This window comes from Lethenteron reissneri, chromosome 3 (assembly GCF_015708825.2).
Source record: "Lethenteron reissneri isolate LAM-NWPU_2019-01 chromosome 3, ASM1570882v1, whole genome shotgun sequence".
Classification (NCBI taxonomy): domain Eukaryota; kingdom Metazoa; phylum Chordata; class Hyperoartia; order Petromyzontiformes; family Petromyzontidae; genus Lethenteron; species Lethenteron reissneri.
Window position 1 is genome coordinate 6,855,507 of NC_083781.1, and position 13,921 is coordinate 6,869,427.

The 13,921-nt window shown below is 41.2% G+C and overlaps 1 protein-coding gene across 3 annotated transcripts in view; it reads right to left on the minus strand.

Annotated features, from left to right (window-relative positions):
- Positions 1 to 13,921, minus strand: part of LOC133345537 (centrosomal protein of 112 kDa-like) — a 204,157-nt gene that overhangs the window by 146,964 nt on the left and 43,272 nt on the right. For all 3 annotated transcript variants that reach the window (XM_061556413.1, XM_061556394.1, XM_061556402.1), the window contains 6 exons: positions 13,673 to 13,816; positions 8,560 to 8,714; positions 7,103 to 7,232; positions 4,876 to 4,968; positions 1,557 to 1,616; positions 376 to 455 (listed from right to left, as the gene is read on the minus strand). In XM_061556413.1, the coding sequence (XP_061412397.1) occupies positions 376 to 455; positions 1,557 to 1,616; positions 4,876 to 4,968; positions 7,103 to 7,232; positions 8,560 to 8,714; positions 13,673 to 13,816 (662 nt within the window). The remainder of the gene's footprint in view (positions 1 to 375; positions 456 to 1,556; positions 1,617 to 4,875; positions 4,969 to 7,102; positions 7,233 to 8,559; positions 8,715 to 13,672; positions 13,817 to 13,921) is intronic.

Here is a 13,921-nt window from a genome sequence, read left to right on the forward strand (position 1 = left end):
TAGCCGTAACAATTTTTAACACGAAATTAATTTACTTTGAGATCAGCTGTTGAAATGACACCATGACTTTAAGATATATAAGTATTGAACATTGTACCCCATACAAGGTTCAGAGTGTGTATCAGGTTCATATTTCGATGCCTTTAAGAAGTGCCAGTGCGGAAACGAAAGCCTAATGTATATTTTTCTGCTGAAAGTTAATGAACACGCAGAGGGGGTCGCGTTCAACCTCTCCAAATATATAAAGATGTGCAAGTGAACATACACCTAAATAAATCAACAAATAAATTGATAAACGCATAAATAAATAATAAAGAGCATGTAAGCAAGCTAGCAATAATATCAGGAATTGGCTGGGGGGGGGAGGGGCGGCACCTGATTCCATCTTCCATCTGGCGTATTTTTCTCTGCGCATCAGCCTTGGTTTCTTCCACCTCGGTTTGCACGGATCGTATCTGGGGAAAAAAAAACCAGTAGATTCAAACTGCATCTCTCAGCCCGCAGACACACACGCTGCTCCCAATTACCGCGAGCTTCTCTTACAAACCGCCTTTTCAAATCGATTGGTGAATGCAGATTGGGGCCCCGTTTTTTTAAGCCGTAAGGTATGTCAAAACTTTCCAGGAAATGTACTTTTAAAGTAGAACCTGGCTGAATCAATATAAAAGTGCTTCATCAGATTCGTTTATTTTAATCTCGATCCAGAATACATCCGGCTGTTGCCTAAAGTTGTACCCCAGAAAGCGCAGACATTCCACGTCAGTCGTGGGAGTTGTTTGGCCATAATGCACCAAGCTGGTCAGTGCTGGTTGGTGTAGGCAAGGGGTCGGCAACCTACGACTCCGGAGCTGCATACGGCTCTTTACGGGCTGCTTCTTGACGATATGTACGTATGTACAGTATGTACTCAGATGCATTGCGGCTCTTGAAATACTGAATTTTTTACCGAATTGGAAAGAAATGGCTCTTCTTGTTATTTTGGTTGCCGACCCCTGGTGTAGGGGGAAGGTTTCAAGGATTGGTTCAGATATTACTCGATGATGGCCACGGCCAAGATCTCTGGTTGCCAGGCTGTCAGTCTCACGCACATGATTCCAGAGTGACGTTTGCAAGCCCACCACCGCCTATGCGAATGATGGAGAATATTTTGTGCTGACGATGGTGCAAGTAATGAACAATTGTTGATGAAGACGATACGTGGTGGTGGTTGCATTGGTAACAGTTGATAAAGGTTGTCATAGTGGTAAGTTTCACGACTACAAGGTCAGTTTTTATGGCTCTGAATGTGATGGTGGTGATGTGGTCTAATCACTGTGCCGACGCTTCATCTGTAAATTTGAATCAATTGAAAAAATGTTGAAAAATCTACCAATTATGGAATGGAAAACATTTTTTTCTCGTTTTAAATCTCTGAAAAGGGTTTCATTCTTTTGAGATAAAGCATGCATACATTAATTAGGGAAGATACTGGAGATACTGGAAATGAACAGGCAGAAAAATAAGACATAAAAATAAGAAAGATATCTACCAACTTGGATAAATTGTTGGGAACGCACCTTTTTCTCACTGAGCTGTTCCAACTCAATAATTTGTTGTTTGAATTGATTTTCTTGCTCCTTGGACAATACAAAACAAATAAAAGACAATGTAGGCAGGACAGGCAATACATTTACTCTCTACATTGACACAAATTGATCCCCAAAAGTGTAACCTTGTCTGGTATGTGATGTTAATCAATAAAAATGCTTCGTATAAAAATGAAGTGATTGGCAGAACGGCACAAGATATAGTCACCGTTCTATCATGTTACGTGTTGTTTTTACATAAACATCTCCATTGTTCTCAGCATTTATTGTTTACATAATAAACAGTAACTCTTTTTACAGGCAGTGCCAGTGTTTATACCGACTTTAGGTAAATGTATACTATTGTTTTTTTACATTGATAGCCTGATTATCAAATTATACCGAGTATTTTACCAAACTGGATATTGTACCTGAAATCCCAATAAACCACAAGCACAGTAGTTACACAATTAGACCATTTTACATGGTTAAAATCAGCAAAATGTGAAATTATGCCACGAAATATTTTTTCCAACACAACTGTCAGACAGAGCATTGTATGAACGATGCATCATTTTGTATGAAAAACCACACAGCGACGCCTGTTTGCGAGGCAGGCAAACGGATACTATTCAGTGACCTGAGGCAGGGCAATGCGGTCCATGCCGCTGGATTCTGTCACTCTCTGGTGAGTGTCTAAAATAGGACCGCACTGCCACGATGATTAGGACAGACACAACAGGGATTGCTGATGCGCGCACAGAGGAGACAGCGAGCCTTCAATGAACCCCATGACACAACGATGCTAATGGCCCTCGGTAGGCTTGATTTGTAAAATGACACCGTTGGACCGCACAAAGTCTCACCAACTCATTTTTTCTTGCCCTTGTATATTTTGTTTCTTTTAAAGCTCTCCAGGGCAGACAGCTGAAAACTGATTTGTCTCAGGAATCATGTTTGACCAGACTATAGCCAAGGGAGAGCCACAACTAGGACTGCACACTGAATTGAGTTAATCAGTTAGTGCGATAGGAGAAAATATGTTTTCTATTTGTTTGACAATGAATAGGGGGAGGTGTCTGTAAAGCTAGTCTGTACATTATCAACCAGTGCATGGTCAAAAGTCAAAAGTTTCTGACAATCCACGACTGGATGAAGGCTTCCCTATGCCATGTCGGTCATTGGGGTTGTTGGCCATACTTCACTACGCAGAGTCACTGTGAATTGCTGAAGGACAGGGGCCAAGGCTAGTTTTGATATCACTCAATACTTGATAGCAGTAGCTATGAATAGAACTCAGGTCACTGGGTGTGTAGCGGAATGCTCGAACCACTGCACTACCTTTCAATGTATTAAAATTATACAAAATCAAAGTAATTTCCTGCTTTTTTTTTTTAATATGCTCCAAGCGTGGTGGTGTTTCATTCAGACGCTGTCTCCCCGACAGACCTGGTCTTCACCTGAGGACGGCTGCTTGCGTTGTGGCCGAAACGTTGTGAGAATTATTTCTATTATCTTATTACTTCCCTTCTACGTGACTTTACCGAAAGAACCAAGAAGATGAATCCCTGCAGTCATGAAAGCTTTAAATCGAAATTTTATTTCTTGCTCACTCATCTTGTTGACAGCACTAAGCAAGTGGTAAATTCTACACTTTGCTACAGCAGTGTTTTAAAATAAATCCAATAATATTTCGGGTTTTCATATAATTGACCCTAGAGAGAGCTTGGCTGAGTCAACCTCAAGCAAGGATTTTAACTTAACAACCTTTTGATTTAACACGTAGGCTTTCGCTTTTTGGGTTTAGATCGCGCCATCCTGGCGAATTGCCCGATGATGCTGGATGCAATTACCAGCGAAACGTCGTACTCAAATTGTGAAATGTTGTGGTTTCACGCTTCAACACACCGGTGGGCTAAAGCAGTGAACTATTTGTCTTTTGTCAACGTGACACTTTTTTACTGATTGGCCGTGTCGGGTGGTGGAGGGTTACGACACATTTATAAATAACGCGATCTAAACCAAAAAACGTTGATTATGAACCTTTTGATCGAGAGACAAGTGCGCTAGCCACATCACTATCAGGTTCTATTTAAATCTACAATATTATGTGCAAGAGGCAGATGTTGCTGGACATTGCATTGGCATTAAAAGCAAGAGACAGAGAAAACCTCCTGATAGAATTGTCTGAAAAGAGAGTACAAGGGCATCATTTCTCAAACGTGGTCTCATTCCTCAAATGGCAAACTATCTCATAAATATCATAAACTTGAAACAGTTTAGCAATTAAATCTGAAAACAAGTGGTCTGTTGCATGCCAGTGACAAAGACGACCTAAACATTGCAATCTCCAGAGACTAATGCTGTCACCTACTGTGTCTTCTACGTTATGCAGACTAACGTCAACGGCATTTGCTAAAAAAACATCCACAGAACCAATATCTCTTAAATATACTTGTTGATTTTAGTTTTTTGGGTGCTTCTGACTTACAGTTGAAGAAGTAATTTGTAAACTGAGATTTTAAAAAAATGTGTGCCATGACCGCTGCATTAAAAAAAAAAATATCCACCGAGTTTTACCCCAAAGAATGTCGACCCTTCTGTGGGTTTCTATCAGCGGCTGCCCGGATGGGTTTCAAAATGCATGTTAGATGCTGGAGGTGGCTTATACATGTCAGCAGGGTGCCCTTAATTTTAGCGTGCATGTGCTACTGGGACATGCTTATACACCGAGTCTCTTCTGTGCTAAACGGAAATAAAGAAATGCATTTATTTCATCGAACACGGCGTTGTAGATTACAGCCCCCCGAATGCCTCGCATACTACGCGGGCGCTTTTCTCCCGGAGGTTTCCGCGACGCATTCCTCGGTGTCTGTCATTGCCGGCCGCATTTAGGGATTCGCGCTACTTCTGCAGCTGTCAATAGCGGCCGTCACAAGCTGGCACCCCTCCTCCTATGGCCCATGTCGTCTTCGACAGACCAATACGGCTGAATGGCCGGACGACACCGGTCGCCAATCGCTCATCAAAGTTCGCGAACAATCAGGCAGGGGTGACACCGCACCAATGACAAGGCGCTTGGCCGGGGGCCTCTTTTATTTTAGATAGGCAAGCAGGACACTCTTCCAAAACGAAGCAAATGGTCTGGAAGAGTCGGGAGCACCCAGAAAACAAATACAGGATTGAGTCGATTTTGTGATGGATGTGTAAAAGTAAAACACGACGAGACACGCTGAAAGCGCTTATAAGTTCACATTTGGCAATGCGCGCTCATGTTACAAGCGACCTTGGTCATGTGAGTAGCTCTCACCCTGAGCTGTCTCTGTTTCTGCAGCTCGGTTTCCCTGAGCGATCCCTTGTGCTCCGACACTTCCTTCTCGAGGCCTTCAATGACAGCGGTTGCCTACGAATGGTCCCGCATTCACACAAAACAATCGTTCACCTAGGCTCTGCAACAACATCAAGTCAGTCTATGCCTCAATCTTGATTTGAAGCTTTCGTGACTGCAAGAATCCATACTCTTTGGTTCTTTCGGTAAAGTCATCGAGCAGTGGATTAACAAATGCAGAAATTTGAAAATATAAATATGTTCATTCTGGTTGTGAGTGGAACATTCATCCAAATAGGTAACAAAATACCTGTAAAATATACTTTTAAACCCATTTCTATTTGATTAAATGAACATTTTGAGCATCGAGGAATGTTGTGACCCAAAGTATGAGTCAATAAACCAATAACACATGAGCTATTATCTCGGCTTTTAAGAACTAGCAACCATTAAAAAAAAGCATGTAGTGTATGTCTTAGAGTTCTTTCCATTCAACATTATAAAATATGTGTACATGTCCTAGACATTGACTACATGTATTTTTTGCACATCATAATTCCGAGAAAAACTCGAAAAATATTACAACTTACACTCATTAGATTGACTGCTCAGTGGTAATGTATAAAAGGTTTTTATTTTAAGATTTTTTTTTTTACGGTTGCAGGTGATGGAATAAAAAAAACACGCAGTGTTTACAAAGGAAAGCCGCCAAATGGGATTAAAAGTTTTGCCGACATCACATAAAAGGCTCAAACGTAGCTACTAAAATGGCACATATGTGCAGTCTGTCGACAGCTGAACATATTAACGTTCAATTAACCACACAAAAAGGGCATGCTTATACGTGGTCTGAATTTAAATATTGGAGAGCTTTTTGTTAATAATAATAATGACTGGCAGTGTTGAAAATCAGGTAACTTTTTTTTGCCTTCACTTAAATGTTTACAAATATAAAATGCATTGTGGCGGCACAGCCTTGGAACGCTGAATTAAACAGTGTGGTGCATTATGATTCTGAGAGCGGGCGACACGGTGCTTTGGGTGTTTGATTTCCAATTGGAGGAAGGTTCACAGTTAAAATCCTGGTCTGTGGTTGATTCAGACTAGCTATCATTCTGCTGTGGCTGATAAAATGAATACCGCTTTGTGGCCCGTCAAACAGTGGTCATCTTGTGGACAGACTGACCTCCACCATAGCAATGTAATATTTCACAACTGTGTTCAACAGCCACATTGTACAATGCAACATTTGTTTTCGTCCTCTTTGGCTTGCACCGACTTCAATTCGTTACCCCCATCATCTCTTTTTCCAAGTTTCTGTAGCTTTGCCCAATATAAGCTACACGTTCTTATCTGCTCTGCTATCATTAGCATCCTTAACCGCTGGCCGCGTTGCACTGTAGGCCATTGTGGATGAATGTTCAGCATGTTAGAGAAAGAAGGGAAAAAAATATCTGTAAACTATGATTTTGTTGAATACGCTTACGCTTTTCATACAATTACCCATGCCCACCTCTCATCTCTCATTACATCTCACTCCACACCCCTCCATGCACTCTCCACTACTGGCAACCGAGGCGCTCTGTCACCAACTACCCATACGGCATGAGGAGGCCCTCATCCAGCAATGGACCGAGGAAGGCCTGTGCATGTACATGTACATACACATACATGCCTGACTGCCTCTCTCTCTAAAATAACTACGCCCACCGTTTTTCTAAAGCGTCTCGCGGTGCGGTCACGTCTGTATGCTGTATGAATCCCAAAGGGGTTGATTTTTTTTGTATAAGAGGCAGTCAGCTCGGAGGTGTCTATGCTCTCGAATTCTAGATTTGAAGTTTTCGTGACTGCAAGGATTCATACTCTTTGTTTTTTTCGGTAAAGTCACGTAGGTGAAAAAATAAAATGAAAAATAAATGAAAAACTTAATTAAATCACGACGTTTCGGGCGCAACACAAGCGTCCTTCTTCAGGTGGGGACAACGTAGCGAAAGCACAACCGCTTAAGTGTGTCTCAGAGGTGGCTGTGACGAGGAATTATATAGTCGCGGGGGATGGAGGGAGGGGGGGGCCGAAACGTCGTGATTGAATTGAGTTTTTCATTTATTTTATAATTTTTTTATACCCACGTGACTTTACCGAAAAAACCAACGAGTATGCTCTCGAATTTCAGATTCTCTCAAGAAGGGTTTACGCCGTGTCTTGTCACCTCGGAGGCTGCACGAGCGTTGTCTTGCTTCAGCGACTCCAGCTGTGCCTCCAGGCGTCCCCGGCACTGTTGCAACTTCTCCTCCAGTACCAGCCGGGACCTCTCGCTCTCCTGCTCCAAGCTTGCGTATCTGGCTCGCAACAGGAGGGTAGCAGCGTAGGTTCTCTGCTGAAGTGGATGCAGTTCACTTGTGAATGGGATCTTTGCATTGAGTTTTTTTTTTATAAAACCTGATGATTGCTGGCAGTGAAAGTAGTTAATTGCCATTATTTAACTATGTGAAAATGTGCACGGAATTGTTTTCCCGTTTGCGAGTGAAACTCACAACATGTCATCGCTTTATAAGCCGCTAGAAGGGATGGTGGCTGGTGGTCCAGACAAAATATGGAGTGGCAGCTAAAAGAAGGAACGTGCCTGGAAACGCATCCATTGCGGAGATGGAGCAATGAAAACGGCTCGTGTATTTTCACGGGACCATGAGAGATGGTGATAAATTTGGGAGGCCTTCATCCAACAGTGGGTAATCATCACTTAAGATGATGATAAAATTCATGTTTGAAGTGAAGGTAAGAGCCAAAATAATGAATTAGTCTAATCGCAGTGATCTATCTGAGTGTTCTTGAGAGAAACTTCATAATAACGCGTACAATATTACTATTTTTTTCGTTTGACTGCAGGACATATAAAACATTTGAAATTGGGCTGACAATGGTGCACACAAACGGCCAAGTCTTGGAAATTATGTCACAGGGTTTTTAATGCTCCTTCACACAAGTAAACACTCTCCATAAATAAAAATTTACCATTATAATATACAGCAAAACCTTGGATTGCGAGCATAATTCGTTCCGGAAACGTGTTTGTAATCCAAAGCACTCGAATAGCAAAGCACTCGTATGTCAGTTGTGATCACGTGACGCTCGGCAGACAAAGCGTATACACGTACTGCTCGTATTGCACGACCTCCGCTCGTTTATCAAATTAATATTCATTAAAAAAATTTGCTCGTCTTGCGAAACACTCGCAGACCAAGTTACTCGCAAAGCAAGGTTTTACTGTATTACGCAATTACTAAGCAGACACATTCTATTGAAAGGCGTTGGTTACGACAACCGTGCTGATTTCGATTTAAAGTTTTCGTGACTGCAGGGATTCATCTTCTTGGTTCTTTCGTTAAAGTCACGTAGAAGGGAAATAATAAAATAATAAAAATAAAACATAATAAAATAATTATCACGACGTTTCGGCCACAACGCAAGCAGCCGTCCTCAGGTGAAGAACAGGTCTGTTGGAATGACAGCATCTGACAGACCTATTCTTCACCTGAGGACGGCTGCTTGCGTTGTGGCCGAAACGTCGTGAGAATTATTTTATTATGTTTATTATTTTATTATTTCCTTTCAACGTGACTTTACCGAAAGAACCAAGAAGATGAACCGTGCTGATGTAACCTCTACCTGCTCTTGCTGTATTCCAGCTCTGAGCTGAGCGTACTGCACTGTGCCTCCAGTTGGGCCTTCTCCTGACCGAGCCGCTGCCCGAGTGATGAATTCCTCTCCGCCTCGATGCTCAGTTGCTGGACACGAGACTCCAGCTCTCGTGTCTGCTCCACCTGGGCAAAGTAATGAAACAGTAAAAATTTATTAATTTAAAGCAGTTGAAACTATTCGTGCATGTATAGTCTAGTCAAAGTGCCTCCCTGCTAAATTTAGAAATGGGACGACGCTCATCTCTGTTGAGGGCATAGAGCCATCTTGAGGGCATAGAGCCAGTAGTGGAAATGTAACATTTGGAAGCCACTCTAATATCCAGTGTTCACTTCCCACATAGTACAAAATAGTATTGACCATAGAGGAATGATAGGCTTGGTTAACCCCAAACGTATCCCAAAATTGAATGGCACACAACATTCCTATTCTGAGTAAAGTGCTCTAACCACAGCACCAACCAGCCAAATTAATCCACCTCAAGCATAAAATGTAAGAATTTATTTTCACAAGCATAGCAATAGCTGTATACCAATCTTCCAACTTGCTTCTAAAATCGAATCTCACTGAATGGCACATTGTCCACTTAAAATAATTGGAAATATTTTTGTTAACTGAATAACACATTCCTTTTTGTGCTTGTCTATTGGTAAACCAGACTGTGTTAAATGGAAAAATAAATAAATAAACAGACAATGTTTCCTTCATATATCTGTCTCACCACAAAAGATACAAAAAAAGTATTCCCTACACAACCCGTTGGCCGCATGGCCTTCTGGGAGTGCATAATATTTTCAGCAAATGCAAGAAAACTCTGGACTGGTTTCAACATAGTGTCTCATCAGCAGTCAGGGTTGCTTGAAACACTGGTGGTGAATTACCGATGTTTGCAGCCAAGAACCCTCTCTACACTATGGGTCCTCGTTCCAACTTATTTTAAGTTACGTATGATATGCGTCAAACTGTGAAAGAAATACTTTTTTACCACTATAGCTTACAAGACATTTCTGGCACTGGCTAGTGGCTGATATCTTGGCTTATTTGTTCCTATCACAATTTGCTTGATAACCTGTTTATATTATTTTTTGCATACAATCGTAATCAATATCTGTCAGTTTCAGTGCAAAGAAGGCCCTATGCATTTGAACATAATAAAGCATGAAGTGGCAAAGGAGCATTTGAGCAATAACAAGGAATTATTGGAATATGACAAAACCACTGACCACAAACATACAATGCCCTGTTCTTATCTTTACCATACCATGGTATCTTTACAGATGTGCAATTTTATGGAATTGATATGCTTTATGGACCTCTCAGATGACTCTTCATAGAGCACTTCAATGTACATTGTTTATAAAAACCTGATAATTTTCAACAATGGGACAGTGGGTATCACAGTGTCATACCAACTTCTGCCAAAGTAACAATAATGCTATTTATTTATTTATTCAGGAAAGTATCACTGAGTGCCAAAACATTTTTAGGAGGCTTTCGCAATTGTGATATTTAGCCAAACCTATAATAAGTCTATAAGCAATTATTTATAATCGTAATTTAATGGGAATTGTTTCCCATTAAATTGTGTTTCATTACATTCGCATGAGTAAAGGCGATCACTATGCTCATTTCGTAAGGTGACGTTAGAAAAGAGAATGCCTGTATCCCTCACACACAATACCTGGTGGGGCACTATCACAGGCGAACTCGAGATTCCTACTCTAGACATGCAGTATCATATGCAAACTACTTTGTTCAACATCCCCAAACATGTTTTTTCGGTTTTGAAAACAATTATTTTCCTGCGATTTTGTTTGCAGATTTTACAAATTTTTGATTACTATAAATATTTTTCCGTTAATTATCTCCGTAATTTTTCGGTCACTTAATCATTTATTGTCCCACGCAGCGTTTAGGAGTTGATGAAGCACATGTGTTAAGACGCGTGTTGTAACGTCCAGATCGTGGCGGCTGGCCACCCACCCCTGTTCATGTGGAACTTTGGCCTTCATGAGGTGCTCGCTAAAAGAACTTGTCCGAACAGTCGATGAACGCTATAACGGGGATCTTTGTGTTTTTTTTTTGCAGCAGGAAGGAATAAAACGAAGTGGGCGGGGGGAAAGGAGTTTGAACCCCTCTCACATCGCTCTGCTTTCGGAGAATACGTGCTCTTGCTGAGACGCGCCCTTCCATCTTAAAATGGGGTTATTCTCATGCAATGTTCAATCACCAGGCCTGTAATCTTTTCCATATGAAGTCAGTACAAATGTACATGTGTGGTTTAACTTCCTCGAAATGTAATCTGTTTTGCAAACGAAAATCCGAATGCTCACCACAAACATGCTAAAGCTGATTAAACATCAATGTAATTTGCTACAAATAACCAAAGATCAAACTTTCCTTCATGGTCACAAAAATAAGTATTGTAACAGAAAATATGAATGCAATTGCTCGTGAAAAACGAGGTTATAAGAGATGAGTGTTTATAAATATACTTTCTTAAATAATGTATTCACAAACTTCAGCAATTCTCACAACCACTACTCACGATGTTTTTACTCTACGCTTGCATATATGTGACAAAATATATGAATGCCCTAATCAATGGCTGCGTCCCCTTGTATTTTTTTTTATTATATAACATTATACTTGCAACAAAAAAAGAAAGCGCACACATGTCAAGTTAAACGTTTACGTGTCCATATGCGTTGTAACCTTGGAAATGCATTTTATAAAAGTGACACGCTAAATCTTCGAACGAAACTCAAAAAAGGGGGTAATCTTTAAAAAAATACAAAGCGCACAATGGTGTGATTGGGTATGCGTTGTCTGTAAATGTGTAAAATAAAAATCTGTATTGCAAAAGCCACGGTAGAAATTATAATTTTAAAAGGCACGCGCATCAAGCTTTCAGACCATAAGCTGACTTAAACAACTGCTTTTGAAGAATTGTATCCAGATGTGAACAATGTCATGTTGTGTTGAGAGTAATCCATTACCTGTGCCTTTGAGCAGTAGTGGGGGGCGGGAGGGTGGCCTCAGTAGTTGGTGGGCAAGTGAGAGTGCTTCGTTGTCCGATATTTGCCCCCACCCCCCACAACTAACCGCACCTCCTTCCTCTGTTGCTGCCTGATTTATGCCTGACCTTATAAAATAATTAAAAATACGCACTGCAATGCAATTCCTTCTCTGGAACACAGCTGACTCTTGTGTTCCCTGCCGTGCCCGACGCATTTTTCAGAGCGTATGAACGCAAGTCACTTTGAAGTCAGTGGGTTAGGATGAGCCAAAACGATCCCACCCTGCGCGAGCAAGCCACGGCACGTTCGGGGGGGTCAAATGTTAACGTTCAGGATTTTTTAATCTGTTCGGTAAGAGCGGCAGCTGACACGCCACAGATAATGCGAGGACGTTTGGCAGAAGTTAAGCCAGGACGACAGCAAAGAAAATTGGAACTGTTTGGCATAAGCGCCGAGGCTGAGTGCTTCCAACAACTGTTGCTTGTACGCAGCTTTGGATGGAAGATTTACGAAAGCCGTGATACGTAGGCTTCCCAGAAAAATTACTCTCCGAGTGCCCATCCAAATTGAGAGCAAAATAAACAATCTAACGCTGCCATATATCTGAAATAATGGAGTAATACTCTTTTGGACTATTTATTTATATATTTATGAAAGCACACACAATATACACTTACACAAAGTATGAAACTCATATAAATACACACACATATAAATAAATAAATTGCTAAATTCTACAAGAATGAACTTATTTGGTAATGTTTAGTCATATTTTTGCAGTAAATTTTAAATATATATTATTGAGTGCCAGTCAGCACACTTTTACCACCCAATACTTTTTAACTATAAAATATAAAAACACCCAACTAAATGAAAACAATGGTACCATAGACACACACGTTAAGGTACGGGCTAAAAATGATATTCCAGTATATCAGGTTACAGATCTAGAATAAGCCCTAGCGATGCGTAAAGAGCTCAACCCTTAATTAGGAAGGTCGCAAATTCAAATCGCAGTTCAAGGTTGACTCTGGCGAGCATAACTCTGCGGTCAATAAAAGTAAACACTGATCAATCCTTGAAAAAGGCATGCCCTGTCATTGAAATGTGGACTTTCCAAAGTTGACTCAAGGCCACCAGCAGATATGAACACTGCTCCACTGCTATTTTGAACAGAAAAAGACCAGTTTTTACACCTGGAAAAGACAGGAGTAGGATTAATATACTGTTCTGTATTGTGGCGGATGTAAAAATATTACCTATATATACACACGGGATTATCTTTGTCGTAAAAATGGTGACATGCTCTGACCCTCTTGAAAACAGCTACAAATTAAATCCATGATTGCTGTGGTGTGAAATTTGTCTACGCGACCCTTAACTTGTGTTTTCTATATAAATATACGGAATAACAATGAGTCAATCACATTAAATGACCCATAATTTATATTCCATCATAAGATGCAAGTACCAGGACACTGTGGACACCACATGTTATAAAGAGCGAACATAAAAACGGACGACTATCATACATCTTCTTGGTTCTTTTGGTAAAGTCACGTAGAAGGAAAATAATAAAATAATAAAAATAAAACATAATAAAATAATTCTCACGACGTTTCGGCCACAACGCAAGCAGCCGTCTTCAGGTGGAGAACAGGTCTGTCGAGAAGGCAGAGTCTGCCGACAGACCTGTTCTCCACCTGAAGACGGCTGCTTGCGTTGTGGCCGAAACGTCGTGAGAATTATTTTATTATGTTTTATTTTTATTATTTCCCTTCTACGTGACTTTACTGAAAGAACCAAGAAGATGAATCCCTGCAGTCACGAAAGCTTTAAATCGACTATCATACAGGTAAGGGTTTACGTAATGTTACGCTCAGACATATGGTCTTGGTTACCGACAGAGGTTAGGGTGCGCCGGGGTTGGGGTGGGAGGCCAGGGGAGGGAAGCCAGGCGGAAGGCTAGCGTTAGCAAGCGTGAGGGTCAGCGGTGAGGGTCAGCGCATTGCCTCCCTTGGGGGAGGGCCGAGCTGTGTGCTGGAGGGGCCGCGTGTTCCCACCGTAGCGCGCGACTGTGACGAATACTCGTCCTCCATGGCCGCGAGACGTGTGTTGGTGTCGTCCAACAGAGCCTGGATGTTTTCCGTGTGGCGCTTCTGAAGCTGCAGCTTCTCCACTTCGAAATCCGACGTGGTCTCCGCAAGCTGTGGGTACATTAAATTTCGAGTTAAAGCTTTCGTGACTGCAGGGATTCATCTTCTTGGTTCTTTCGGTAAAGTCACGTAGAATGGAAATAATAAAATAATAAA